At 50.3% G+C, this 23,506-nt stretch overlaps 2 protein-coding genes across 5 annotated transcripts in view; one reads left to right on the top strand and one right to left on the bottom strand.

The window, feature by feature from the left end:
- Rtn3 (reticulon 3) overlaps positions 1-4,056 on the top strand; it is a 62,309-nt gene extending 58,253 nt beyond the window's left edge. For 2 of the 4 annotated variants that reach the window (XM_029472296.1, XM_029472295.1), the window contains 2 exons: positions 312-370; positions 2,076-4,056. In XM_029472296.1, coding sequence (XP_029328156.1) covers positions 312-370; positions 2,076-2,121 — 105 coding nt within the window. In that variant the 3' untranslated portion in view covers positions 2,122-4,056. The remainder of the gene's footprint in view (positions 1-311; positions 371-2,075) is intronic. The other 2 variants (XM_021151198.2, XM_021151199.2) reach the window with 1 other exon arrangement.
- Positions 4,050-12,312, bottom strand: C19H11orf95 (chromosome 19 C11orf95 homolog). The gene is made up of 5 exons (XM_021151200.1): positions 12,026-12,312; positions 9,401-9,892; positions 8,318-8,707; positions 7,500-8,048; positions 4,050-7,320 (listed from the first exon to the last, which is right to left on the bottom strand). Exons 1-5 carry the CDS (start codon positions 12,162-12,164, stop codon positions 6,857-6,859), a joined length of 2,034 nt encoding a protein of 677 aa, XP_021006859.1. The 5' UTR covers positions 12,165-12,312; the 3' UTR covers positions 4,050-6,856.
- Between the last annotated feature and the right edge of the window lie 11,194 nt (positions 12,313-23,506).

Below are 23,506 nucleotides of genomic sequence, written 5' to 3'. Positions count from 1 at the left end.
CTAGCACTTAGAAAAGTACTTCAGTGTTGCTACAGAAAATACCACAAAAGTTCTACTTGTACAAATGATGTGTAATTTTTATTTTGAAGTGTTGTTGAAATCTGAAAACAGAACTTTCACTTCTGAAAAACTGGACATCATTTTTATTTTCTGGGATAGTGAATACTGGGATTTTTTAATAGTTGCACTAAATAAGAGAATAGTGCCTTTTGGGGGAAATGAGAATATTACCAAAATATATATTGTATGAAAATTTTCTTAGCCCCTTTATTGCCCAGCTGAGCCTTCTTTCCTTCCTTTCTTTCTTAAAGACACAGATTGACCACTATGTTGGGATTGCCCGGGATCAGACCAAGTCAATTGTTGAAAAGTAAGTGTACTTAGGGACCATGTTCACTGTTTCCCATGTGGACTCCTCTCCCATATTGTTTAGTCTCTTATATAAAATGTTACTGTCAAACGTAACTAGTTTTCATCCTGAATAAAACTGTAGCTTTGTTGTACTTAAGCAGCATCTCTGGGCTTGGTGGTGGTGGTTTGGTTTGTTGGGTTGTTCATCTGGTTTAGAGACAGGGTCTTGCTGTGTGGCCCAGGCTGGCCTCAAACTTAATATCCTACCCTCCAGCTCTCAAGATAGAAATGATCAAGGTAAATACTTTGGCTGTCATATGTTTAGTTATTTAACCCTATTTTATTTTCATATGTATCCAAGTTAAGGCAATCTTTCCTGTCTTTTCTAGTAAGTAATAAAAAGCTTAGATTCCAGCATTGTGGTGAACACCTGTAGTACTTGAAAGGCAGAAGCTGGTGAAGTTGAAGGTCCAGCCTGATTTCCAAGATAGCCAGGGCTATGTAGTAAAAGCCTACCTCAAAAAGAGCAAACAAAAATCCCTGTTTTGCTTTTTAAAGTTCTATAAGATATCATGAAATCTTTTTAATGACTTTTTAAGATATTTTTAAGATTTATTTATATAATTAAATAAACAGTATGCTGTCTTCAGACATACCAGAAGAGAGCATCAGATCCCATTACAGATGGTTGTGAGTCACCATGTGGTTGCTGCAAAATTAATTCAGGACCTCTGGAAGAACGGCCAGTGCTCTTAACCTCTGAGCCATCTCTCCAGCCCCACAATACCATGAATTCTGAATTCTTTATCTGATAGTGTGAATCAAGGAACCACTTTTCCTTTGAATGTTCACAGCAAGATGAGCCCAGCACTGACTTAGCATGTTGTCCTTTTTCTGTTTCCTTCAGCTCTTCTTTAAGAAGTAAAGTGCTACAGCTGTTCACTCTGAGCCGTCCACACCCCAGATTTTAGTGTCTTTTCATATTACCAAGAGGAAGCTGAAGGGTTAGGAGTGTAGTTAGGTGGTAAAACATTGGCTTAGCATACATGGCCCCAGATTTCCATCCACAGAACAAAAAGAAAGAAACTGAATGTAAGCCAAGCAGGTGGGTGTTGATGCCAGAATCCTCACCTGACTTATTTGCTTTATTGTACACTCACACTAACTCCAGGTTGAAGGCATACATAGATACTTGGTGCTGTTCACCAAAGCTGGACTGCTTTGTTGTTGAAAGCGTTAGCTGATGTGTATAATCCTCTGTGAGATGTCACCTCTATGGAGAGCAGCTCTAACATCACTGAAGGTTCAAATGACCACTTCACCAGGGTCAAAGGCAGCTCTGATGTCCTCCTTGCCAGACCTTGTAGTTCAAAGAACCATGAAGCTAACCAGCCATGCCCTTTTTTCACACCTCATTTTGCTGACTTGTCATTCCTTCTTGACGCTCCTTTTCTTGTACTTCACAAAGGGAAAGACATGGGCACTCACATCATCATCCCAAGACCCTAATACTCTTTGATTCTTCCTGGATCCCAGTGAAGGGCCCAGGGATCACTGTAGTGAGACAGAATCAGGCCCTGCAGTAAGGGCAGTGTGGTGGGAGCCCTCTGGCTTGTTCCAGACAGTTGAGCCTTACCTGACTTCAGCCATCCCTGAGAAACAGACCTAGAACAAATGTATGTTAAAAACAAATATTTTCAGTTTTCTTTTTCTTTCCTCAATAGGATCCAAGCAAAGCTTCCTGGAATCGCCAAAAAAAAGGCAGAATAAGCACGTGAAGCAAGAAGTGCATCAGTTACTAAAACACCATTTAATAGTTATAACATCGTCACTTGTACTATGAAGGAACTTGCTCAGTGTCAGCTAGAGTTTGGTTCCACGTTGTTTGTTCATTTTAATTTGGTGTTCTCTCCCCTCCTCTCCCTTTACCCTCAGTACCAAGCACAAGATGTGTTAGACTGAAAAAAGAACTGATCTCTTAGAACCCTAAAGAATAAAGATTGAATCAGATTCCTAGAATTAATCAGACCATAGTGGGGTGGAGCTTTACATGTACCATAAAAGGAGGAAAAGAGAAGTGTCTCTCGGGTCCTCTCTCCAGTTCCAAGGACTCGTATACAGCTCCCATTTATAATTTTGCCCTTATTTTTAAGTTAGGAAATAATGATTAACTTATGAATAAATAGTCTGGGGCAAGAGTGGGATTTCTTCCGTTGGGTTTGTATGGCCCTCCAGTCCCACCTTCCTGCCTTACACATAAGCAGCTACTCTTACTGCTCCTCTTCTTCCTTAATGAAAGAACTGTCAGCTCTGAATAACTTACAGGTGATAGAGGTAATTCCCTATTCCCAGAATGCCACCTGAGAAATGGGGGTGGGAGGACAGTGGGTGGAGCAGTCAGCAGAAGGGCAGCCACCACCCTGTCTGTGGCTCCTCGTAGGGAAGGAAGGGCTCTGCAGCTGGGAGGGCCGTGTACAGCCCTTGGTCTGGGGTCCATGTGTTGGTTGAGAAATCATTCCAGAGTGTGCTTTTCCCTCTCCCTGCCCACCTTACCTCACGTTTAATAAATATGGTTGTACTTTTCTTATTATGAAATAAATGTCTGTAACTGCTGTACACTGCTATAAACTTGTTAAAGAAAAATAATCTGCATGTGGGCTCCCAGCCATTGAGTTATTGTAATCCTATCTCAGTCTGTGGAGGAGGAGATACAAGAACATGAAAAGCCTTCCTTGTGTTTCTTCCCTACTGCTTCCTCCTGTACTTTGCAGTGCTTTAGCCTGAGGACCAAAGCCCCACTGACTGCAAGTCATGTATCTGTTGGCGTCCAGAGGCCTGGCTGCCTGAAGAGGTCCATTTCTAGAAGCAGGACATGCGGCTGCTTGGAGTCAGTGCAGTTCTGAAAGGATCTCCATTTTCAGACATACTGATGAAACAGTTCGTACCATGATCCAGTGCTCATTTGGATCATGTTTTCCAGAACTTTTAGGTTGTGGGTGGCCAAGCAAGACCAGGTGGTACTGATAGATACAACAGAATTTACAGTGGCATCAGTGGAGGGGTCCGGGATCTTAATTTCTCAGACCTTGCATCTCTCCTTCAGCATGGAAATCCAGTCAGCTTGAAAACTGGCATCCAAGAGTCCTTCATTTCTCAAACCCTGCCTGCCCTATTGTGAGGAAGTAGGAGCTGGGGATTTCAAGGTATTTGATGGTCACAAAGTTCTGTGACTGTAAAAGTAGGAATTGGCCGTCTTTCCAGTCCTTTTGGGAAACGACTCACAGACTTTGATAGATAGAATGCCTTACTCCATCTTCTCAAGTTCCTTTGCCCCTGTACATTTTGAATCTTTCATTTCCACTGTAGACAACACTCCATCACCATGCTCTGCCCTCCCAGGAAGTGAACGCACCCATGGTGTTTGGGGTCTCCTAACAAGGGACCTCGTTCTGCACTGGAAGCCTCCACAGTTTGCTCTTTTCTTTGTTGCTGCTGCTGTGTTAAAATAATTGGAAAGGTTTCTGTGTTACATGAGAGGGTTTTTTGTTTTGTTTTTTTAAACAAAGACGTAGAGATGAAAAATTACTAATGAAATCGTGTACGTGTCTGTGCGTGCAACATAAAAACAGTAGTACCAAGAAGCTCTGGTCCCTGTAAAACTGCAAATTGATGTATTAATTATAAATAAACACAGTGACTGTCTCATCAGTCTGCAACTTTATTCTTTGTACAGTTTGGGTGAAGTAAGAGCAAAGGCTTTCACTCACTCCCACCCTCATTCCAGGAATTTTGAAAAAGAACTCCCAAGATTGCAAGGATTCCCATGGCACTGAGCACAACCTGCACTACATTTGTTTTCCAAAATGAAGTTAGAGACCCTGTAAAGGATGACCTTAGAAGTGACTGGGGTGAAAGGCTCTGATCCCGCCTCNCACCTGCCTAGGGATGGGAGGGAAGGTTCCCCACTTGCCACANGAAGCAGCTTCTAAACCACATACAGCCAAAAGCTGAAACTGAACTGGTTTCATGGATGTCTGGTCTGACATCAGAACTCCTCTGACTTGCTCTGCCCCCAAACTAAGTTGGCTGTGACTCATAAGGCTGGACTTTTAGATTTATTCAACATACCTCTGGGTTGGGGAGGGGGGGTACTTTATGACTGATGCAAACAACTTCACAAATACACATACAAATGTTTGAATAGTGTCACTAAGTAACATGGCATATAAATATGTATCCAGAGTAACATTTACATATGGGCCATAATAGCAAGCATATCATTAACAAAACAATGAAGGAACTTCACCTGTTCATGTCAGAATAGAGGGAGGAGACCCACCAGCCCCTTGAGGCCATAGGTCATTATGGCAGAATCACTGCAGAGGTACTTGACAACCGCCTTGGGAGTTGCAACTGTATGGGAAAGGCCTATGAGGAGGGCCCAAGAATGTGTCTCTAGCAAGTGTCTAAAATGATGCTACCCTGAAGACTGCTGAACTTCTGCAGTGAGCTCTGGCAACGACAATCAGCGGCTCCAATTTATGTAGAGGTGGGCGAGAATAATCACCCTCAGCTTAAAACATGCAGGTGGAAAGCAGAAGGGTAAGTGCACAGCCTGGCACTATCCATACATAGTCTCTGTTCTTAAAATTTAATACTGTCTCCAAAACCCTGGCCGGTCAAAACTGGAATTTCACTGAGCCAGCAGCTGTTCCAGAATACCTGATGGCCTCAAAACAAGCACAGAGAAGCAGCCTAATTCTGCTGGGGAACCTCGGCGGCAGGGGAAGAGGGCCCCACCTGGAGTTCTGACTGGCAAGCCCGCACTGCTGAAAGCCGCCTGCATCCTCATTCCCGGAAGTGCAGTACACAAGTGCTGTGGGCCTGCAGTGCCCAACACCCACTTTAACAGGCCTAATAGGTAAAGAAATCTTAGTAACTTGCCAGATTGGAAGCAGGGCAATATAGTGCAAAGCTCACTGAACTGGGAGTTGAGATTTGAAAGGGATCAGTTTGTGAGCTCCAGGGTCCCTTCCCAATGACAATCTTGAATTATAAAAAATGGTATAAAATCCGTGGTATAAAATCCATCTCTCGATCTAGGGAACTGGGCCTGAGGCACTTGAACCTTGAGCTCCGGCTCTGGAGGGTGAGAAGGGATTTCTTTTCTTGTTTTCTCACCACAAGGGCTGCACTGGCCCCAGAACCCAGGCCCCACGCCCTGACCACCGCACCCTGACTTTAAAGGGAGGGCACAGTGCCTGCAGTGACTTCTCTTTGTGAAGAGCAGACACTGGACCTGGAGGCAAAAAGGCCAGGGGAACATGGAGATACCTAGTATATCCCAATCCCCTCACCACACTCCCATCTCAGTTCTTCCTCCACCACCTCACAGCTTATCTCTGATACACGCATAATAAATAAGACATTTGCACCTAAGGGTGATTGGGCCAGTTCCCCTCTCCCCTTCATATAAAAAGCATTAAATACAGTTTCAAAATAAAATACAAACAGCAAAAAAGGGCCTGATCTTCGGACCACCTGTTCTCCACGGGAGAATGAAATCTACATACCCCTCGGACCTGCCTGGGAGATTGAGGGGCCCTTTTGGCACCATGGGGCCTGGCGCTGTTTCCGGCAAGAGAAAAGGAGGCAGAGACCCGGCCCCAAGCCCAGGGAGCTGAGAACCAGTAGCGTGTCCACCGAGGGCAATTCACGTTCAGAGGGGGCAGTAATAAAGCCCTACCGCCCCAGTGCCCTGAGGTGGAAAGGTACTGGCACTGGACCAAGAGTATTCCCGCAGCCTTCACCGTGTGGATAACAGAAGCCCTCTGCAACAGGAGGGCCTAAAGAAAAAGTGCTAATCCCTTTATGCCCCCGGTCCCGAAGGCGTGGCAGTGGCCCAGGATGGGTGCGCTCGCTGTCCCTGGGCCAACCGGGGAAATTGGTCCAGCAGACTGGGCCCCACCGTTCTGGCCACGCCCCGCCCCCTGCTCAGTCCTAATTCACCGCCTGGGCCTCCGAGAGGCCAAGAATTGGACCCCACAGCCTGGGAGCCGAGGGCCGCGCCCGCTGGCGTGAAGCCACACAGAACTGGGCCACTGGCCAGGGCGCGCGGCCAGCGCGTCCTTCCTGGCTTCCTTGCGCCCTGCCTTCAACCCTAATACTGACTGGCTGCGCCCCTTCCCATGCCTGGCAGCACTGCGCCCTCAGGGACGGCCAAGAGTGCTCGCTGCGAACACTGGGTAGGCGCTTTGGCTTTTCGGGAAGCGCGGAGCACCGCACAAAGAGTGCCTGGACCCCCGGGTTAGTGCGCGCCGCGCCAGAGGCGCAAGTACTAGCTGGCACAGCAAAGTGTCACGGGAGGACTGCAGCGGTGCCATCCCATCCCCAGCCCGGGCCCGGGCCCCGGCCCCAGCCTAGCCCGGCCAGCGGGGAGGTGGGGACCCCAGGGCCAGACATCAAGGTCTCTCAGCCCAAGGGCCAGGGCAGCGCAGGGTGACTGCTATGCGCGACACACCGTGCCAGGCTTGAGATCCGCGCTGCTGTCTCGTGGCGCCGGGGCGGGTGGCCCAAAGCCCTCGTGGCCGTAGCAACGCAGCGCGGCCTCCTCATAGGCCTCCAAAATGGTCTGGCGCTCCTCCGGGGTGAAGTCCATGGAGAAGGGATGCACCTGCAGAATGTGTCGCTTGATGGTGCTCACCTTGAGCGTGGCCAGCGCGCCCCCGCACACCATGCACACCAGCCCGCGCCGGCTGCCGTCGTAGTCCATCAAGTATTCGCCCCGCCAGCGCGGCTGGTAGTTGCGCCGCTGCTCCCGGCTGCGCGGCGGAGGTGGAGGTGGCGGTGGAGGTGGCGGCAGTGGCAGCGGTGGGAAGGCCAGCCCCCCGGGCTCCTGGCTGTCATCTTCGTCCTCCTCTTCCTCCGCGGGTCTCTCCGACGGTGCTCCAGGGGACAGCGGCGCGTCGCCTGGAGAAGAACAAAGGGCTGCCTTGGAGCGAGTGCCATCAATCAGGCCCAGTCCCTGTTCTCCACTGCTCCTCCGGTCCCATCCTCCCGTCTCTCTACAGCCTTCCATCCTCACCACCCTTCCCTCCGAGCCCTGCCCTCTCTCCCTTGCCAGTCGCTCCGGCCCTCCACAGGCTCACCCCACCACTCCTCCTCTGGCTCCGCCTCCTCCGCCCCTCCCCCCTCCTCAGAGGCTGAGGCTGTGCTGGGGGCGACAGGCACGCTGGGCGACTCCGGCCTGGGCAGCCCCAGGGCCAGCAGGTGTGCGGCCTTTTCGCTCCACTCCTGGGCGATGAGGGCTTTGACTGGCCCGCTGAGGCTGTTGGAGCCGGGGTGGCGCTGGCGGATGTGTCGCTTGATGGTGCTCATCTTGAGCGAGGCCAGCGCGCCCCCGCACACCATGCACACCAGGCCGCGTCGGCAGCCGTCCAGCTCCATGAGGTACTCCAGCCGCCAGCGCTCCTGGTAGTGGCGGCGATGGTCTCGGCCCCTCCGAGGCCGGTTCGGGATGCCCTCCCTCTCGCCCTCGCCCTCGCCCTCCTCCTCCTCCGCCGGCCCGGGCCTCTCAGGCACCCAGCCAGCCTCTTCCTTTACGTCTGGGGGGCTGAGATCCTGAGAGGAGGGGGCTCCAGCAGCGGGGGCGGAGTCCCGGCTCTTTCTGGTCAGGTCCTGGGGGACGAGGTCGTCGTCTGTTGGGGAAGGGGTGAAGGAGAAGGGCTCAGCCTTCTGGCTGTGTTGTCCTTACCCACACAAGAGGGTTCCATCCTTGTTCCTCACCCCAGCCCCAAGCTAGCCGGTCCCAGCCAGAGAGAGATGGGTGGAAAGTTGAATGTCTGTGTGTGAAGGGAAAATAGGCCTGCAGCCCTCAACCAAATATCCCTGCCTCCCAATTTCGTTTTCAGTTCCCATGCTGCCGCCCTAATATTGGAGGGATCTCAGCCCTGGGACAGCCTCGCACCTGGTGAGGGCTGGGTGAGCTCGGACAGAGCCTCAGGCTGGTCACCCCAGGCCTGCAGCAGGGCACTGCGCTGGGGGCCACTGAGCCCTAGGGAGCTGGGGTGCACTTCCAGCACGTGAGCACGGATGTCGTCCAAGTGCAGGCTGGGCAGTGCCCGGCCGCAGGCCATGCACACCAGCCGATTCCCCCGTGGGTCGTAGTCCATGAGACACTCAGCCCGGAACCAGTTCTGCAGTGACTCCTTCAGCCTCCGCTCCAGGCGCCGGGCCCCCAGCCCCCTGCTGCCCCCAGCCCTTCGGGAGGCTGCGAGGCGCCGGCGCCGAGGTGCCACTGAGCCCCCTCGGACCCCTCGCCGCTGGCGCCGGCAGCCCCCACCAGCTGGGGCTTTGCCTGAAAGGGTTGGAGGGAAGCAGCTGAGTCTCTGGCCCTCTGGGGAGTCCCCCACCACAGCCAGGTGCTCCACACACAGTCTCTTTCTCACTCAACTGACTCAGGTCCCATGGCTGCTCTCTGCCTGTCTTTTCCTCTCCTCTTACATCTTTTTCTGTTCTGTTTTTATAAGACAGAAACTCATACAACCTAGGCTGGGTTCAAAGGCCCTACCTACCTATGTAGCCAACGTTTATCTAATTAATGGGTCCTCCTGCCTCCACTTTCCCGGTACTAGGATGACAGGCATATGCCACCACACCCACTCCCTTTATCTTAACCCCTCTCCTTAATCCTCCTGTTCACTCACTCAAGTCCCACCCAGCCTCCCTAAACCCTGATTTCAGCCCCGTCCCTGGGCTTCTCTGTGCTAACACCACACCCACTCCCCTCACCAACTGACAACCACTTCCTCAACTTGACCCTCCCACCCATACAACTCTTGCTCCTTCTACTACAGTGTCTAGGCCTCAGGGATGCTGGAAACTACCCCACACCACTCTCTCTCCCCACTCTCAACAGCAAGGGCAGTAAACAGACTCCACCCAAAAAGAAACAGAGATTTCCTAAAAAAAAAAAAAAGATAGTAGAAAAGCTGCCCCCTCCCCGAGCCCCATATCACACAAACCCTTGCCTCTCCATATTCTGTATTACCTGATCCCTTGGGTGGGCAAGCTTGCAGGTTGGCCCCCTCCTCCTCTTCATCTTCTTCCTCCTCCTCCTCTGCCCCCTGGGCCCCCAGGCTCTCAGCCTCACCACCGGCCCCCAGCCCCAGATGGGCGTCCCAGCTGTTGCTGATCACTTCCTTCTCCCTGGGACTCCAGTGCAGGGAGTAGGGGTGTTTCTGGCGAATGTGCCTCTTGATGGTGCTGAGCTTGAGGGTGGCCAGGGAGCTGCCACACACCATACACACCATGCCGTGCCGGGAGGGGATGAAGTCCATCAGGTACTCCAGCCGCCAGTGGTCGTGGTAATAGCGCCGGTGGTCCCTGCCAGGGATTCGACTCTTTCCAGGCCTCGAGGCCCGAGCCTCACAATGATCTGAGTATTTCCTGCCTGAAGATGCTGGTCCCCTGGCCCTGGAGGAGGGTAGGGGGGTATTCCCCCAGGACCCTAAGGCACCCCCTTCCAGCTGAAGAGCTTGTCCTGAAGAAGGGAAAAGGGAGACAGGCTCTCAATCTCCTATTTCCAGAGAAAGGACCTTGGGCTTTGATTTGGAAGCATGAGAAGGGGGCAGGGGAGGTTAGGGCAAGAGAGGGGTGGCAATAGGGATGAAAGGGAAGTGGGTAATGAGGGAGTTGGAACACCCACACAGAGAGCAGGGACCTAGCTGGAGAACAAAGAGATGTGGGCACTGGGCTAGCTTGCTGAAGACTTTAAAACCAAGGTGAAGGCCATGGAGGTTTAAGGAGGGATAAAGCCAGAAGCTCAGCAGGCTGGGCAGTTATAGCCAGAATGGAGCAAGCAGTAGGGAGAGGGGAACAATAGGGGGTATTTGTCTGCACCCAGATCTATGCACAACACCCACCCACCTGAGGCCCCTCCAGGAGGGCACCCACCAAAGGTTATCTCCCTTTTCCCAATATGCCATCCTGTAAATAGCAGTTTAAGGATGAGGTGTGAACTGTCAGGTCTTCCACTGGAAGGACACCTAAGATACTGCTGTCAACACCTCCAGGGAAAGGAGTTTCTCAGACCTGGACTTCCCCAGAGTCTGGGAGGCACAATGACCCTGAAAAGAGGAGGTCGGAGGGCCAGCAGAGTGACTACAGACTGTCTCCAGACTGGGGAGCAGCCACCACCCATCACACCCATTAAGTCGTTCTAGGCATTTATCTCATTTGTGCTGGCAGGGATGTGGTTACTGCCAGCCCTCCCAACAGTGTGCACTTCTGGGGCCTCTCCAACCATTAGTGTTCTTTCACTTTGTCAAAGACACCCAGAGCCCTCCTTGCAGTGCTGGCTGACCATTTTTTATTTAGAAAACGGTCTCCTGGCCACAAAGACGAAACAAGCAGACTCTGGCATTCTCTCAGTACAGAATCCCAGAGTCAGACAAACAAATGACAGGATCGGAGCAGGCTCTTGTCCTCGTGAGGAGTTGTTTTGTTTTTGGGGGGTTTTTTGGTTTGTTTGGGGTTTTTTTGTTTTTTTGTTTTGTTTTGTTTTGTTTTTTTGTCTGTTTTGGTTTGGAGGTTTTGTTTGTTTGTCTTCCATTACTTTTTTTTAGGTAAAGGTATAGAAAAAACATTAGATTCAAGATCTGGCTTCACTGGTCCCTTGCCCAGTGACCTTTGGTAGGTCAGTCACATCCGCTCTCTGGGCCTATACCCCTTTGTCTGCAAACGCACTGACTGAATAGCTAGCATCCTACTAAGCATCCTTCCAGTGCAGGAGCACTGTTAAGTCTAGAGCAGACTGGCCCTTTAAGAGCAGAAAGAAGAAAAAAAAAAAGAAAGAAAAAGGAGGAGCTGAGATTTTTTTCAAAAAAAAAAAAAGGGGGGGGGCTTATAGGGAGGGGAGCTCGAAGAGTAGAGAACACTCTCGCTAGTACGGATGGAACCTCCGCTGATCTAAAGGCAATGAACCTTGCAGAAGGGAGACAAAAAAAGCAGTTGGTTTTAAGGGCCAACCGGCGGGTCTTGGTACAGCTGACAAACTGGGGCCAAAATCAATTCTGAAACGCGACAACGCACGGGTGGGGCATCCACCTTCGTGTGCGAACCCATCCCTCACTAAGACCTTCCCGATGTGGGGTATGACAGACGGGGGCCCCCAGGACGCAGGCTGCGCTTTGTTTCTCGTAGCGTAACCGTGAAGGGAAGAGTTCCCGTCTCCAGCAAGGCCACGCAGAAAGGGACGGCATAACCGAGAACAGCGGAATCCCGAGCTATGCTACTCTGGGGAAAGCCTCAGAAAGGGACAGAGGGACTGGGAAGCCTTTAAAAGAAAGACCACCTGGGAGTGTGAAAGAGAAAGGGCGGGAGCCGCAAGTTCTAGCACCTCGACTCCCACGTCGCTGGCCCCCCCCAAAAAAAACGAGCAACGCGGGGCCCTTTAAGGAGCAGGGATCCGCCCCAGCCCGGCGGGCAGACCCCGCCACGGGCAGGGAGCGCCCCGCGGGCCTTGTAGCTGCTCTCTGCGCCCACCAGGTGGCGCCCCGAGCCGCCCTGAGCTCGTCCCCCGCTTTGTTCGGCGGCCGAGAGGGGCCCGGAGCCGCAGCCCTCCCCTCCCCCACGCCGGGGCCCCCCACCCCCGGTCGTCGGCCCCAGATCTTACCGCCGTCGTCCTCCTCGGGCTCCGTGCCGCCGCTCGCTGCGGTGGGCGGCAGCCGTCGGCCCCGTGCCGAGGTCACTGCGGGCCCGGGGCCGCCCCTGCCGCCGCCGCTCCGGCTCCGGTGGTCCCCGCCGGGCTCCATGCGCTGCGCTGCGGAGCGGGGGCCCCGGGGCGGCGGGGCGCGGGGCCGCGGAGCCAGCGGCGGCGCACGCGGGGCGCTCGGTGCGCGGGGCCCCCGGGCGCGGGGCGCATTCACGGGCGGCCGGCCGCACGGACGGCTGACTGCTCGCTCGGCAGCGCGGGCTGGACCGGGGTGGGGATTCCTGTCTGGGGCCCCTGGGGCTCCTTTAAGGGCTCCTGGGTAAATTTAAAGGGGCCGCGCGCAATTTCCTCCTGCCAGCTCGCGGGGGGCTGGTGCGGGGAAGGCGGGAGGTGGCAAGTCCGCAACGGGCGCTTGTTACGGACGCGGGGAGCACGGTCCTCAGCGCCCTCGTGGGTCCACCCTGCCGCGTCCGCAGCTGCAGCTCCGGCTCGTAAAGAGTCGCCGAGGTGACCAGGGGCGCCCGCGTCCAGTCCGCTGCGAGGCGCTTCAGCCACCGCCCCCTCGGGGCATCTCCGAGCGCCGCTCTCCGCAGCCCGCTAGCAGGGGACCGCCCGGTGCGGCGGCACCGTTCCCCTCTCCGGGGTGCCTTGTCCTCCCGCAGGAGCTGGGCGCGGGCCCCAAGCAGACGCGCCTGGCAGGGGCCCCAGATGGCCGCGGCCCCGCGGAGAGGGTGGAGCCGTGGGGGCTGCCGCGCCCCCTCCCGCGGGAGCCTGGGGCTAGCGCTGGCAGCTCTGGCTTATACCGGGGAGGGGCGGCGGGGCGAGGTTTCCCCGGAGCCGGCCAGAGTGAGGGCGGCGGCCGCGAAAGCGCAAGCCGGGAAGAGGGGCGCGCAGAGGAGTGTAAGAGAGCTAGCACGCTGCGCCTGGCCAGCCAGCGTTGCGAAACAGAGGTGGCCCCGGGCTGGAAGCCGGAAAGAGAGGGAGACTGCGGCGGTGATTCAGGCTCCTGCCCCCGCAGGCCTATAGGTACGGGGTGAAGCACTCCGCTCAGCCCCGGGCTCCTGCACAGGACGAAGGTGCAAAGAAGGGGCTGGGATCATGGTGATGGGCAGCTGGAGATGCGCATCCCTAGGCTGGAAAACCCTGGGGCGAATTCTGGCTTCGGCCGAGGGACACCTTCAGGTCCAAGGCTCCCGGTAAGCCTGGAGAAGAACCTCGAGAGGTTGTAGGGTCGAGGCAACCTGGGGTCCTGCCAGGGCCAGCCGGAGAAACAGGTCCTCGCTTAGCCTTTGGTTAGTCCTCCACAACAAAGCAGAGGCCTGGAAGATCCAAATTGCAGGATGCCAGAGACCATGAGGGTCTAAAAGTGGGTTTTATTCTCTCCCTGTCGGGGAGGCACACCACAGTCAGTCAAAGAAGGCACCATTCATGGAGTCATTCTCACACTTAACACCTACTATGTGCTACAAGAGCTGACACTCTGGACATGCAGCAGTGAACAAGTTTGCTATTAATGCGGGTAACTTAGACATCCTCAGTTTATAAAAAGGAAACAGTTTCAGCCCCTTGGGAGTAAGGAAACTATTAAATTACCCGACCCACAGGAAACCATTCTCCGAAGTGTATATGCCAAGAGGACAAGAGTCACTGGTGGAAATCACACACACACACACACACACTCACACGTAGTCTCCGGAATGACTTGGGAGAGACTTCACCTTGGGGAAATATAAGTCCCTTTCCATAGCTCTGCTCTCCCACGGTTGGCTGCCCTTCAGTTCACCTCTTGGACTGAGCAGAGCCACATGCTCATGGGATGAATGAATGCCGGATGCACCGCAAAGTGGAAGGTTGCTAGGCCCAGGAACACAAAGAAAAGGACAGGGAAATGGCCTTTACATCTTACCATGTAAAACCTAAAAAGATGCTAGGGGTCATGGAGCACACTTCTCACCCCTGCACTGGCAGGCAGGTAGGTCTTTGTAGGCAAGGGGGAAAAAAAAAGGAAGGAAGGGCTGGATGTGGTGGCAGGAAGCTCTGACTCCAGCACTCTGGAAACTGAGGCAGGATGATTAATGTTAGCACTAGATTCTATCCCAAGAACCTATACTGAGGGAATAAAATAGTCCAAAGCAACTAGTGACCTAAGCGAAAGAAGTCTGTTTTCCTAAGGCCTCATGCTTTATCTAGTTTAGTTTCCAGGTATAAGAACCAGCCCTGCAAAACACTTTGGGATCTGTCCTTTCTGATATTATTTATAAAAGGTAATCTTGTTACCAACAGAAAGCAGTCACAGTCACCTGTCTCTATTTTAAGTTGCCAGTCCTCACCTCAAAGTTCCACAAGCATTTTCCATCCATCATTTAGTTCTCACAGCCAACCCATGAACGTGGAGCTGGCTGCTAAGATGAAAAGCAGGGGCTGGAGAGATGGCTCAGAGGTTAAAGAGCACTGACTGCTCTTCAGGAGGTCCTGAGTGCAATTCCCAGCAACCTCATGGTGGCTCACAACCATCTATAATGGAATCAGATACCCTCCTTTGGTGTGTCTGAAGACAGCAACAGTGTACTCATACATAAAATAAAAAATAAAATATTTAAGATGAAAAGCAGAGTCTCTAAGACAAACACTGGGCCAAGCCAGGCATGGTAGCATAAGACTTTAATCCCAGCACTCAGGAGGCAGAGGCAGGTGGATCTCTAAGTTGGAGGCCAGCCTGGTCTAAAGAGCAAGTTCCAGGTCTACAGAGCAAGTTCTAGCTACATAGAAAAACTGTCTTGAAAAAAACAGGGAAAAAAAAGAAATTTCTAGTGGACTCAGTGGTAGACAGGCTTGTAATTTTATTTTTTTAAACCTACTTTTAATGATGGTTTCTTAAAATATAACTTTTTTAAAAAAGATGTGTATCTATATACACACACACACACACAAGCCTAATTTTAATGATGGTTTCTTAAAATATAACTTTTTTAAAAAGATGTGTATCTATACACACACACACACACACACACACACACACCATTGCTCTCTTCAGAGATACCAGAAGAGGGCATCAGATCCCATTATAGATGGTTGTGAGCCACCATGTGGTTGCTGGGAATGGAACTCAGGACCTCTGGAAAAGCAGTCAGTGCTCTTAACTGCTGAGCCATCTCTCTAGCCTTTAGTGATGGTTCTTAAACGCTTTAACCTTCCTTGTAGCCCACCACTCACTAGAGGTAGTAGAAAAGAAAGGATGGGGAGGGCACAGTGGACCTGTTTAGAAAGGTTCTTTGGAGCAACTTCTGTCTGTGTTGTTGGAAATCGGCACTTTAGTTGACAGGTTAGCTTCAGCTGCTCGATTCACTCACAAACACTTTAGCAGTACAGTTAAGAGTTGGGATAGCATCACAAATCAGCAGAGGTGGCACTACCTAGCAGAGACAGCCAGGCTTCAGCCTTAGCAGGAGACAGCAGAAGGGACCAGGCCAATAGGAGCTCCAGGAAAACCTCGATCAGTGAAGTGAAGATCAGCAAAGATGTGAGACCAACAAGCATTGTATAGCTAGCTCTAAAGTAAGCCTAGCTCAGCCATAGCCATCGTCTGTTGAGTCTTATTTATATCCCTCTAAACATCATGTGTCCTCCACCGGTCTTGTCTTAGCATGTGACTCTGTCTCAGCTGACATTACTCTGTCAATCAGCCTGAGTCCAACGAAGCGACAAGAAAATGTAGCAGGCCACCAGAAGTTTTTTGGTGTGTTTCTCCCTATGGAATATGGACAAATGGAGCTCAACTATGCAATATAAGGTTGACCAATACATGTGTGCCATTAGCAAAGAATCCTTCATCACGTGTCTTTTCACATGCTTGCAGAACATCTTCTCCCTGTGTCTGCTTCAGTGAAGCATTCCTTCAAGAGTCTGCCTTGGCCTATTACCTGTGTCCACTTCAGGAAAACATTTCTTCATGCGTTTGCCCCAGCAAAACACCAGCTAACACCACTGGCTTCTCAAAGACCCTTAAGTTTCCACTTTACAGGCAGAATATACTGAAGCAGAATTGTTTGAGACCAGAATTATAAGGTCTTCATAGTGAGTTCCAGGCTACCCAGAGCTGTGTATATATCCTGTTGCAAAAATAAAATAAAGCCTTATGTAGTGGTGCATGGGTAGTGTCAACTGGTGAGAGCAAAGTCAAAAGGGTCCCAAGTTTGAGGCCAGCATGAAAAAGGGGAGGGGCATGAGGAGAAGGGAAGGAAGGTAGGGAAGGAGGAAAGGAAAAAGGAAGCGAGGGAGGGAGGAAAGGAATAAGAAAATTTAAAATAATACAGTTTTATAAAGAGAGGAAAAACATTATCTTGGCCTTTTTTATGTTAAAAAAGAAAGGTATAAGCCAAGTTTGGTGGCACACGCCTTTAATCCCAGCACTCGGGAGACAGAGACAGGCGAATTTCTGAGTTTGAGGCCAGCCTGGTCTACAAAGTGAGTTCCAGGACAGCCAGGGCTGCACAAAGAAACCCTATCTCTAAAAACAAAAACAAAAAAACAAAAAAAAAAAAAAAAAGAAAGGAAGGAAGGAAGGAAGACCAAATTTAAAAAAAAAAAAGAAAAGAAAAGAAAAAAGAAAGGTTTTTTTTTTCTTTCACCTACTTGCATGTCTAAATACTATGTGCATGTCTGGTACCTGAAGAAGCCAGAAAATGGCACTGGGTCCTCTGAACTGGAGCTACGTTTGTAAACCACCACCATGTGGGTGCTGGCAATTAAACCTGAGTGGTCCTCTGGAAAAGCAGCCAGTGCTTTTGCCCAGTGAGCTAGCTCTTCAATCCTTCTTTAACCCTTTAAATTTCTTCCTTTTCCTTCTGATTATCAAAATTAAATGAATATCTCATGAGCCCTGAAAAGCATAGTGAGTTCTCAACTCTGGTACCAATGGGATGCAAGAGTTGGTTGAAATATGGGGTCATATCTCCAAGAACAACCGTCAACCTGGGAAGGCATCTCAGGGACAGCATGGTTTGAACAAAGCCTGAACAGACTAGGAGGCTCTGCAGGCCAAGGCCAGGCCACTGAAGTAAGAGATGGGCAAGTGGAAGAACAGAACAAGAGAGGGACTTAAGCAAGAATTAAGCATTAGGAGCCACCTTGAAAGTCCAGTCTGTCCTAGAGACCCTGGAAGATTGAATTTCCTGAAGGTATCCCTAAGGACACCAGAGAGGGAGGTTCCAGAGTGACACACCTGGCAGCCTTTAGAGCAGGCAGCAGAAGCAAGGAGAGACTTCAGCCACCAATGCAGCAGTACCAGTGAGGGCAGGGCTTGAGCCAGCTACAGTGTGTTCTCTGTGGTGCCATTCATTGTTCCAGCATGTCGGGGTCTTCCGGAAAGAGAGGTAGCAACCTACGGCAGCCCATTCCGCCAGTTTTTTGTTTGTTTGTTTTGTTTTTTGACACAGGGTTTCTCTGTGTAGTCCTGGCTGTCCTGAAACTCACCCTGTAGACCAGGCTGGCCTTTAACTCAGAAGTCTGCCTGCCTCTGCCTCCCAAGTGCTGGGATTAAAGGTGTGCGCCACCACTGCCTGGCTCTGACTGGAAGGACAGACACTGCTGTTAAAGGTAAGGAGAAGCTCCAGGCCTACCACCAGATTCTGATGGGGGGCCTCCGAGAGCCCACAAATTTACCCAAGGTGAGCCAGGTGATGCAGGGAAAGAGTAAGAGCCCCAGGAGCATCTAGACTTTTTGAAGCCTATAGGACCTACACTGCTTTTGACCCAGAAGCCGGAGTCAGCTGTGAACATGGCTTCTGTTAACCAAGCTGCCCTTGACATTGGTTAGGAGCTTCAGCCACTGAAAAACTTTGAGGTCTGCCTCTGGCATCCAAAAGCCAGCCTCTATTTGCCTTTGAATGGCAAAATTTGGAGAGAGACTTCTGACTTGGACACGCCTGCCTCAAAGATTCAAGAACTTACCCATCATCTTTGACAAGCCACTGCATGAGGACTTGGGTGAGGACCAGCTGGCCCACCCGCAAATAACTGTGCTCCAGTATGTATTGCGGGGCCCCTGACTTGGAGACATGCCAGGAGGCCACACGAGACCTGCGACAGGAGCTGAGTCAACTTGGCTGCCTAGTGTCTGCTAAGAAGGCCCAGCTCTGTCAACTTGAAGTCACCTATCTGGGGCACATATTCAAGGGGAGGTGGCCAACTCATGCTGTCAGACTCCCACTCTGCCCTGTGCTACCAGCCATACCTGAATATACCAGTGAAGACAAATGACATCAGGCAAAATTCTAAGGAGTTTACAGAAGAAACGATGGCTGCCGACCTCTGAAGGCCGCACCATCCTACCTAAGGAGGTTGCTAAGGAACTCAGATTCATCAAGCTTCACACCTGGCCACTGAAAAGTGAAGGAAATGCTGTGAGGGGCAAGGTACAAAGTATTTGACTTAGGACACTTGGCTGACCAGGTAATTTTGGACTGCCACCTGCTAGGCTGGGAACTCCTCACACCCCAATCAAGGAGCCACTCCAGAAACCAAAATCAGGGCTCAATGGCCAGGGGCTAATTGGGAAATAGTTTATACAGAAATAAAACCAGGACCATATGGATATCAGTCTGTGCAAGTTTTTATAGATACCTTTTCAGGATGGGTAGACGTCTACCCTACAAAGTAGGAGACTGCTAACGTAGTGGCAAAGAATCTCCTGGGAGACATCATACTCAGGTGTGGTTTGCCTGCCCTGCCTGGGTCTGATAATGGACCAGCATTGACCAAAATTAACCCTTGAAACTGGCAGTGACTGGGTGTCCCTTATACCTTATACAGGGCTAGGAACACCCCCTATACATTACCACCTTTGAGATCCTATATGGGAGGCCCCCTCCCATGCTGCCTAACCTTCATTCTGGTATCATAGCTGAATATGACCAACATAAAATCGTTAGAAGCCCTCCACAGGGTTCAGAAGTAACTCTGACCTGCCATCTGCCAGATTTGTGAGTCTGCTCATCCACCTACCTCCCATTCCTTTGAACCAGGTGACAAAGTCTGGATTAAGAGACATAGCCACGCCGGGCGTGGTGGCACACGCCTTTAGTCCCAGCACTTGGGAGGCAGAGGTAGGCTGATCTCTGAGTTCCAGGCCAGTCTGGTATACAAAGTGAGTTCCAAGACAGCCAAGGCTATACAGAGAAACCCTGTCTTGAAAAAAAAAAGAAAGAAAGAAAGACATAGCCACAAGACTCTGGAGCCTTTCTGGACCTCACACCATGATCCTGACCGTGCCTATGGCTGTTAAGGTGTGCGGGATCAGGATATGGGTACACCACTCTCACGTTAGTCCTGCCAGGAGAGAGAAGATCCAGCCGTTGAGGTCCCAGCAAAGGAGACTTTCAGGTGAACTGCCACACCCTGTCGATCCACTGAACTCCAGCATTCCTGGTCCTGCTTGCTTGTGCTTTGCTTCACCAGCCACTGCCCCCTTTCTATCTGGGTAACCCCAGGGGGCAATGCAACAACCTTGTCAAGTTCACAATGGCTGGCAAGAAGGCCAATTGGACTGATGGTTCTTAACTCCTGTCTCCCTGGACTTAACACAGAACTGTTGGCTATCAGACAGGGGGATCTGTATTGGAAAGAAGGTAGCCCCAGCCTATTCCCACCTCTGCATCTCTGCAACCGCACTCTAACCCCTACTGTTGTAGGATACTTGCTGTCCCCAGAGAATGCTTGGTAGGCTTGTACCTCAGGGCTTACTCTATGCATTTATGGCCTGGTTGTAAATACAACTGAGGATTTTTATGTTCTCATACAGCTTGCACCCTGAGTGACTTATTACTCTAGGAAGGATGTCTTCAACCAGGTAGCACTTCCAAACAATCGGGTTAAAAGGGTAGCCATTACCACTGTGTTACTAGGTTCTCTCCTTGACATAGGGCTGGCTGGTGATGCTGGTGTAGGGGCCTCAGAAACATCTCCAAGGATTCAAGATGGCCCATTACTGAAAGGGAGGAATGAGAAGGTTTGGCTGATTCCATGACAGGTTGTAAGCTGGCAGTTAAGGAGACTAGCCGAAATCTCTGTTCCCAAGAACTGAGCAATTCCAAGCAAGTCCAGCCCTTAGAAGCTGCCCTGCTATCTGGTCTGAGGCAAGGATAGTGGTTCAGCAACAGTTTCCAGACCTCCCCAGCAAGTTTGCAGCTCCCACATCCAGGTAATGGAATGTCCATAGAGTTGGACCCAACAGAATAACATAGAAGTCACCTACCTCGAAATTCCCTAATGTATTTTAAATCAGGCCTGCAAGTTCACTTGGTTGTCTCTCTAGCTTGATAATGGAAGACCCCAGGATGCAGGACTTTTGCAGAATAAAACACTCTTTGCGTTTACATACTATTTGAGTCTGGGTTGTCATTCTTCAGTGAATCATGGATCCTTACAAGGTGTCTCAACAATTAAGAGCACTTGGTTTTAAAGTTATTCCTCCCAGCCCCATGCTCCCAGAAATAAGACTCAGACTCAAAATGTATTTACAAATACCTTGGGCATGTAGCTAGGCTCTTCTCTGACTAGATAATATATCATATTTATTCTAGCCTACATTCTGCCTCGTGGCTGGTTACCTCTGCTCAGGTACCATGTGTTTGCCTTGTCATAACTTCATGGTACATTTTCCCACCTCCTTCTCTACCAGAATTCTTTCTCCTCCTGATGCCCCACCTTCTATTTCCTGGCTAAGCCATAGGCTTTTAAGTTGATAGACTGTTCTCTCTCTAACTCAATGTTCTTTCAGAGGACCTGGTTTCCATCATCCAGATAGTGGCTCACAATCATGGATAGTCACTCACATGGTGCACATAGATACATGCAGGCAACACATTTATGCATATTTTAAAAAGATATTAAGAAGAAGAGGAAGAGAAGGAGGAGGAAGAGGAGAATGAAAATTTCTGCTGGAGAGACAGTTCAGTAAAGAGCATTTGGAGCCAGATTCAATTCCCAGCACCTTCACGATAGCTCACAACTGTCTGTTACTCCACTTCTAGGCAGTCTGATGCTGTATTCTGATCTCTGAGGACACTAGGCACACACGTAGTATACATACATGTAGTCAAAACACTCATACACATAAAATAAAATAATAAAAGAGAGCCAGGCATGGTGATGCATGCCTTTAATCCCAGCACTTGTGAGGCAGAGGCAGGTGAATTTCTGAGTTTGAGGCCAGCCTGGTCTACAGAGAGTTCCAGGACAGCCAAGGCTACACAGAGAAACCCTGTCTTGAAAATAAAAACAAAAAACAAAACAAAAATAAATAAATAAATAAATAAATAAATAAGAGGCTAGAATGGCTAGATGTAGTTGGACACGCCTTTAATCCCAGCACTTGTGAGGCAGAGGCAGGTAAATTTCTGAGTTTGAGGCCAGACTGGTCTACAGAGTGAGTTCCAGGACAGTCAGGGATGCATAGTGCATACCTTGTCTTTTAAAAAGATAGTTAGATAGTGTTGGAGTCCAGGAATTGCCTCACAAACCACATGGACACTGATCTCAGTCAGACAGGGATAGTTTTGTAAAATCCAAAATAAATTCAAGACCACCTAGCCCCTTCCCTTCTAAAGGGACTTTCCAAACTTGCAGTCAAAATAACCAGACTAAGCTTGTGGCTGCCAAAACAAAATTAGCAGTTCCCAGAAAATTTCCCCTACCCCACTCCACACTGAATTCTGAAAAAAACCACAAACTGCCCTGACTTTGTTGCAAGAATTCCACGTGACATTAACAGCTGTGACATTAACAGCTGACCCATAAGTTCAAAATGTACTGCTGCTTTGCTGACCAATCATAAAAACCCACCATGGGGGCAGGCAGAGCGAGTCACTAGGCCAAAGGTAGTCACCCTATGCAAACCAGCCAGTGCCTGAAAGAGTTACTTGCTACACCAATGAGAATAAGCCAGCTAACCCTGTTGCCTAAATCTGCTTCTTACAAGGTATAAAAAGTGTGTTCTTTATTTGTTCAAGATCTCTCTTGCCTGCATGCTGAGGGGGGTTCCCAATGCATTGGATCAATAATAATAAAATAATAATAATAATAAACCTCTTGCAATTTGTGGCGATGTGGATCTCTGTGGTCTTTGTGAGTGAGGGTCTTTTGGCAGACTCCAACAGTTTATTGAGCATACACCCAAAGACTGGTTGACCAGGACCATGATCCAGATTTGGGAACTGAACCATGACCCCAAGTTAGATCCTACAGGTTTTGTATGTTTGTTTGTTTGTTGTTTGTTTTGTTTTGTTTTCGAGACAGGGTTTCTCTGTATAGCCCCAGCTGTCCTGGAACTCACTTTGTAGACCAGGCTGGCCTTGAACTCAGAAATCTGCCTGCCTCTGCCTCCGGAGTGCTGGGATTAAAGGCGTGTGCCACCACGCCCGGCCCTACAGGGTTTTTTTTTTTATTTTTTTTATTTTTTTTGGTTTTTTCGAGACAGGGTTTCTCTATGTAGCCCTGGCTGTCCTGGCACTCACTTTGTAGACCAGGCTGGCCTCGAACTCAGAAATCCGCCTGCCTCTGCCTCCCAAGTGCTGGGATTAAAGGCGTGCGCCACCACGCCCGGCCCTACAGGGTTTTTAAACCCCAAATCCACAAACATCTGTGCCAAGTTACTCTACCAATCAGGATTTAGGGATAGGGGATTTCCTTAAGAACATGTCTTTGTTCTACACTTATCCTGCTCTCATTCATTGGGATATTCAACTACGGCAGGGGCCTTGCCTTGCCTATTATTCATGTCTGAAGTTGTCTACCGGGATGGGATTTATCTTGACTAACATTCATGTCTTAACTTACCAACCAGGATGTCAATTACCCACATACATGCCCCTTTCTGACAAGTAGGATGTCAGTTCCCAGGGAGGTTTTGGGAACTTACTTTATTAGACTGCTACTCAAAATGGAAGTCTTATTCTAAATGGTTTGTCTGTCTTATGTTGGGATTTATCCCAGAGGCAGCTTTTTTTTGTTTTGTTTTGTTTTGTTTTGCTTTGTTTTGGAGACAGGGTTTCTCTGTGTAGCCCTGGCTGTCCTTGAACTCACGCTGTAGACCAGGCTGGCCTCAAACTCAGAAATCCACCTGCCTCTGCCTCCCAAGTGCTGGAATTAAAGGCGTGCTCCACCATGCTCGGCCCATTTTTTGTTTTTAAGCTATGAGGATATTGAAAAATAAGTATATTTTCTGTGGGCAGTGTGGGTCCAGAGATGCTAACATATGTGCCTCTTTCAAGTCTCCCCTTGGGAACACTTTTCATAGCTCTTCTAGTTTAGTTCTCAGTTAAGTTTACCTTTTTATGGTACTGCTTAAGGAGACATTTAAGAAGCAGGAGAAAGTGGACTCTCATTTTGAGGATCTCTGGCACTCTGAAGCTGGGAGCAGAGGGCTGTGTTAGGGAGCCCACAGCC

This window comes from Mus caroli, chromosome 19, assembly GCF_900094665.2.
Source record: "Mus caroli chromosome 19, CAROLI_EIJ_v1.1, whole genome shotgun sequence".
Taxonomy (NCBI): domain Eukaryota; kingdom Metazoa; phylum Chordata; class Mammalia; order Rodentia; family Muridae; genus Mus; species Mus caroli.
The sequence above is the reverse complement of the archived record's forward strand: the minus strand, read 5'-3'. Positions and strand labels throughout refer to the sequence as shown.

What these genes read in the sequence shown, in the direction of transcription:
- C19H11orf95 (XM_021151200.1), bottom strand. Translation starts at nt 12,164, where the DNA reads ATGGAGCCCGGCGGGGACCACCGGAGCCGGAGCGGCGGCGGCAGGGGC. An exon ending in GCCCGAGGAGGACGACGGCG is followed by an intron (nt 9,893 to 12,025) that starts GTAAGATCTGGG and finishes TCCCTTCTTCAG; the next exon opens with GACAAGCTCTTCAGCTGGAA. An exon ending in GCCAGAGGAGGAGTGGTGGG is followed by an intron (nt 7,321 to 7,499) that starts GTGAGCCTGTGG and finishes GTTCTTCTCCAG; the next exon opens with GCGACGCGCCGCTGTCCCCT.